The sequence below is a fragment of the Amyelois transitella genome, chromosome 7 (genome assembly GCF_032362555.1).
Source record: "Amyelois transitella isolate CPQ chromosome 7, ilAmyTran1.1, whole genome shotgun sequence".
In the NCBI taxonomy this organism is placed as follows: Eukaryota; Metazoa; Arthropoda; class Insecta; order Lepidoptera; family Pyralidae; genus Amyelois; species Amyelois transitella.
The window spans coordinates 575,503-581,542 of record NC_083510.1 but is presented as its reverse complement, the minus strand read 5'-3'; the positions used below and the strand labels follow the sequence as shown (position 1 = coordinate 581,542).

The 6,040-nt window shown below is 40.4% G+C and overlaps 1 protein-coding gene across 1 annotated transcript; it reads right to left on the bottom strand.

Annotated features, from left to right (window-relative positions):
* Positions 1–4,025: 4,025 nt before the first annotated feature.
* Positions 4,026–5,255, bottom strand: LOC132901906 (uncharacterized). Its single transcript, XM_060945086.1, has one exon. The coding sequence runs from the start codon at positions 5,253–5,255 to the stop codon at positions 4,026–4,028; it is 1,230 nt and encodes a 409-aa protein (XP_060801069.1).
* Between the last annotated feature and the right edge of the window lie 785 nt (positions 5,256–6,040).

The following is a 6,040-nucleotide window of genomic DNA, read 5'->3' as shown; positions in this document are numbered from 1 at the left end:
CTGGTGATATCCCGGATAAGGGGTATCTTCAATCGCTGGCGGCACAGGGTAAGGGAGCAAACCAGCGCTTTGGAAAGAGTAAAAGTAGAAAATTTGCAAGATATGGATGTAGGTAAGAAGTATATTAATAGACTGAGGATGTATTTGAAGATTTAGATGAAATGAGCGATATTGAAGATGGCTGGAAGGAATTTAAAGAAAGAATTGTGAAAGTAGCTGTTGAAGTGTGTGGTGTAAGTAGAAGAAGGAAAGGAAAAAATCACAAAAATGCGTGGATGAGTAAAGATGTGCAAGAACTTGTGCGATTAAAGAAGAAAGCATGGCTGGATTTGTTAGCAGCAAAAGCTAACTTAAGAATGCAAGAGGTTATAGATGAAGATGTGAATGAAGCACGTAAGGAATATAAGAAAATGAAAGATTTGGTTAAGAAAGCTGTGATTAGAAAGAAAGAAGAGTATAAAGAGGATTTTGATAAAAGGCTATCAGAAGACTTTCAGTCAAATCTGAAAGTATTCTGGAAATCCGTAAGGTCAGCCCGAGGAAATACTATAACCAGAGAGCTGACTAGGATCAGATGCCAGGATGGTAGCGTTGTGAAAGGAGAAGAATGTGTACTAAAGATATGGAAGGACTATTTTGAAAGTTTATTTGAAAAAAAGGAAGGAAATAAGAAAGATTTCTGCTATAGCGAAGAAAAAGAGAATGAGATGGAAGGAGAAATTGAAATGTTCGAAATTGTGGAAGCACTTAAGAGTATGAAAGCGGGAAAGGCTGCTGGGTGTGATAGAGTGTCGGTCGAGATGCTTAAAGCAGGAAAAGGCGTAGTAGCTAGTCAGTTGTACTGCCTTTTCAATTTGTGTTGGAGAAGCGGCCGAGTACCAAAAGATTGGTGTAAGGCTGTTATCGTGCCACTTTACAAAGGAAAAGGGTCACAGCTGGACTGCAAAAATTATCGTGGTATAAGCCTGCTTAGCGTCATCGGCAAATTGTATGCTAAGGTATTGATTAATAGAGTCAGGAATGAAACTGATGACAAAATATGGGATGCTCAAGCGGGATTTCGAAAGGGAATGGGATGTACTGATCAGGTCTTTTCCTTGCGGTGCATAGCCGAAAAGTTTTTGGCCAAGAGTCAAAAAGTCTATTGCACATTCGTAGATCTGGAAAAGGCCTATGACAGAGTTGAGAGGAATGAATTGTGGTCAGCACTTTCTATGCATGGGGTGAGCAGTCTCTTAATACGAGCACTGAAATCCTTATATGAGGATTCGAGTGCTTGTGTCAGGATAAACGGAGCGCACACTGAGTGGTTTAAGATTGAGAAAGGCGTTAGGCAAGGATGTGTTGCGTCACCGTGGCTGTTCAACCTATTTATGGATAGCTGTTTGACAGATTTGAAAGAGTCTAAAAGTGGATTAAGGATGAATGAGTTACTCGTCAAATGTCTGCTCTATGCCGACGATCAGGTTATACTGGCGTCATCAGCGGAGGAGTTACAGGAGATGGTAAACTGTATGCATGAAGCTTTAAAAGAGAAAGGAATGAAAGTGAACGTAAGTAAAACTAAAACACTGGTTTTTGAAATGGAGAAAGAAATGACAGCATGTAATATTTTGATTGGAGGAGAAAAAGTGGAGCAAGTGAAAGAGTTTGTATATCTAGGATCAAAGTTTACATCAGATGGCAAGTATGATAGTGATATTGAAAGGAGAGTGAACGCGGGGAACATGGTGAATGGAGCTTTGCATGCCTTTATGAGCAGTCAGAAACTATCCAAAAAGGCTCGACTGGCTGTGCACAGGGGCGTGTTGGTCCCGACATTAATGTATGGGAGTGAAAGTTGGGTATGGCAAAAGAAGCATGAAAGCAGAATAAATGCAGTGGAAATGAGAGCGTTAAGGAGTATGATGGGTGTGAAATTGAGTGACAGGATAAGGAACAGCGTGATAAGGGAATGTTGTGATGTGAAAGAAGATGTGGTTACAGGAATAGAAAAGGGTATGTTAAGATGGTTCGGTCATGTGGAGAGGATGAATGAAAGCAGGTTGACTAAGCAGATATACAAGGAGAGTGTGGAGGGAAAGGTCGGAGTGGGAAGACCTAGACGAACGTATCTTGATCAAATTAAGGACGTCCTGGTAACGGGTCAGGTCAAAAGTACCCGAAACCGCCGAGCTTGTATGAAGAGAGTTATGAATGTGGACGAAGCGAAAGAAGTATGCAGAGATCGTGGCAAGTGGAAAGAGGTAGTCTCTGCCTACCCCTCCGGGAAAGAGGCGTGATTTTATGTATGTATGTATGCTGATTATCGTGCAGTTTTACACATTTGTTTAACCGGATATTAAGCACGCCATCAAATACCTTTGATATAACCGTGGCCAACGAAATAGGCCTGTAATTACATTTATCCCCGAGATCGCCTGTCTTATTTTTCACTATAGGTACTACTATTGTACGAATCATTTCCTGAGGCATGTACCCATGACCCAAGCAAAAATTAAATAGTAAAAATAGAACTCGCGGCAAATGCGGACCCGCAAATTTGAGATGCTCAATGCTGAGCCCGTCGCGGCCAGGTGATTTACCCCGGGACATCGATTTCACCAACAGAGCTATATCCTTAACTGAAAAAGACAGTTCCCTTTTCACGTCGGGCGCAACATTCAGTATCGACTGTGAAGGGCCGAGAGGCGACTTAATAGTAAAATGATCAACAAAAAGATCAGCAATACTCGCGGGATCACTAACACCGCCAACGCTCACGGGCTGATTCGGTTTACATTGCAAGCGATTCGTATTTTTCCAAAATGAACGGAAGTCCTTCTTGGAATGGTAGGAGGCCAGGATGTCCATTTTTATCTGAGTCTCATGGTCCTGGCACCACTTTAAACGAGACTTAAATACTTTGCGAGATTCACACAATTCTTTGTATGCAATACCGTACTTAGGTTTTCCCAGCAAAACCCACGTTTGGAATTTTAACCGAGCCAGCCCGTGAGCCTCAGCCACATGCCTATTCCAGCCCACAACAACCTTTTTGGCAGGTTTTTTTTCCTTCCAGGACAATGAAGCCGAGTCTTTAAGGGCCTGCACAATATTATTATAAAACCTATCAATTACAATTTTATGACTAGAATTCTGACACATTCTGTCACTACATTCAAGCAGCTCGGAAGGAAGGTCAATTAGCTTCAACCTATTATGACATTCATTCTGATACAAGTCAATTTGTGCAGGTGTGCGTTCACCCCAGACAACATTATTATGTAATAAAATATTAGAACATCTAAAAGGTAAAACGACATCTAGATTGCATTCTATTACGAGCGGGTAGTGATCCGACCAAAAAACGTCACAAATAACAAAAACATTTTGAACAGACTTTAAAGCTGCTTTCGTCACCATACAGTGGTCAAGCCACCTCCTAGCACCGTTTATGTCACTGACATAGGTGTATGTATCAGAAGATATACCAAGAATGTCAAAGTCCACACAAGACCATTCCTGGTCTGTAGAAAAGTTTATTAATTCATGATAAAACTGTTCATGTGGATGGGCATTATAATCACCTAATATGTAAGCACAGTCTACGCTACAGCTGTCTATTATAGCACTTACCGAACTTAAAATATCCGTGAAGTCAGCTAAGTTTACCAACTCGTCCGTAGGCATATAGACACTGAACACAAGAAATGACCTTTCCTTTATTACTACTTTTATAGCACAAATACGCGGATTATTACACTGCACAACGACTACATTATCGAACACTTTGCGATCCCACAGGAGAGCCACACCGCCGTAGGGTCGACCCCGGAGCGGGCCTGACGACGTGTCCATTGCAGATACTCCAGTGTAGCTAAAGTCGCTATTTATTGTATTCAAAAATAACAATTCCTCAGTGAATAACCACGTTTCTTGTAAAGCTACAATTTGTTGTGTCTTACAAAGATCACGAATACTATCTAACGAACGTTTCACATTCTTACAGTTGAATGTAACAAACTTGTATGTATCCATATTAATTATTTTGATGGGCCGCCTTTTTCATCAGAAGTTACATTACGCTTCAGTTTAAAATTTATGAAACGACGAAAAATTATTCCTTCGGGCCATATCTTCTCATCAAGGAATAACGTTAGTTTGTTACAAGGCACGAAAAATTTATATGCTTTGTAGTCACATTGTCGCCTAATTTCAATCTTTTCCAGTTGAACAGTTTCCCCTGTCATCTTAAGAATGTACTTTTCTATATCAGATTGACAAGTATCCTGATGAACGTTCGTTATAAAGACGGGAAACTTTCGTACCGCCGCTCTAAACATTTCGCCAGTTTCAACTACGACGGTGCCGGACTTGCCTTCAACACGGTTTTTCGATCTAGTTTTCTTTTTCCGGACAACAGACCACTCATTGTTCGACTTCATTGATGCCTGAGCGTATGTCTCATTAGTAGTTGACAACACGCCGCCGCCGCCAGTCAGCTGATCGGTTGTCAGCTGAGGTAGGTCGATAACACTACGCTGCGAGTGTGAATCATCGTTCGCTTCATCGGTCGGAGCGCGCTCAGATAACGGTTTTGAAGCCGATGCTAATTTTGTATCGAGCGGTACGCGGTTCCTACCCTCTGATTGTTCTTTATTGATGCTTCTATAATGCAAACTATAATCATTTGAGCAGCTGCGATTATTATCGTCATTGATAACACACGATTCATCAAAAAGAGACAAACCTTCCGGTCCACTGTCACGATATGCACCTCTCTTCATGTTTACTTTAGCAGCTGAGAAAGGCGGCGATACAGTTTTGTAGCTAATACAATCTTTTTTCACGCATTCAAGCTGCTCAACGGTCACATACGAAGACTGTATTTGCTTAATATCCGCTTGTAAAACTGCTATGTCTTTTAAAAGCTTAGAGACATCCAAGTGGTCAAGGGTTATTGGCGGTAACTTCTCCAGGTTCCGGGCTACAAAGATCGGCAAGGCATCTGGTTCAGTCACTTTTAAAAAGTGCAACATATCATAAACCAGTCGATCTTCTTTTCCTTTTCCTTTCCGAATAATTTTACGCACATCTGATGGCACAGATTCAAACAGCAAACGGTGGGACTTTTGAATATCCTCGCTGGAGAACGTTGCTGTACAAATTCTGACCAGAGTCTCTTCATCGGCACTGGACAACTTCGCTCTGAGATAAGCTAATAGCTCATCAATAACAATGTTACAGCTAACACATTTCACGGTACACGACATTTTTACGACACGTAATTTCGCATCCGATAAAACGCACGGCACCGGAGGCTGCGCGCGCGCGACTGAATATATTACTTATAAATTTCTTCTTTTACCTTATGACTTTCAACTTTTTATACAAGAACTATAAAGTTAAGCTTAGGGAGAGTAGCTTTTTTTATAATATACTATAGATAGATAGATTGATAGACTCTTTATTGCACGATAAGAAGAAAAGAAAAACCGAAAAAAAAACACAGGTAATGAGGTACAAAGGCGGACTTATCGCTAAAGCAATCTCTTCCAGACAACCTTAGGGTGGGAGTAAATTTAAATAGAAAGGCGATTGGCGCAGTACATATAAGTAATAAGACAAAGGCATGCCCATGAAATTAAGAGATTCCCCCTAGATTAGATTACCCTAGATTTCTTCTAATTTCTAATCTCGATCGTCTGTTTTTCTTCTTTTAGTTGTACATCAGTAGTTCCACTAGTAATAAAATCTAGGTTCCCAAATAGTTTGATCTATCAGTATAACAAATTAGTAAACATATCCAAACCGTTTGACAATTGACCTGCCGGTAGCACTAGATGGAATAAAAGGAAAAAAATTATATCGGATATGTAGTGCTTCAAACGAAAAATAATCGAAAAAATCTGTTTTTATTCCACCGAGTATTTCGCATACCAAACTTACAAAAAAGACATACCGCTGAACTGAATTCAACTGAATCTACAATATTTTTTATGCGGTTGACAAAATGATTTTTCCAAAATACTAGCTAGATAAATTGGAAAACACGACT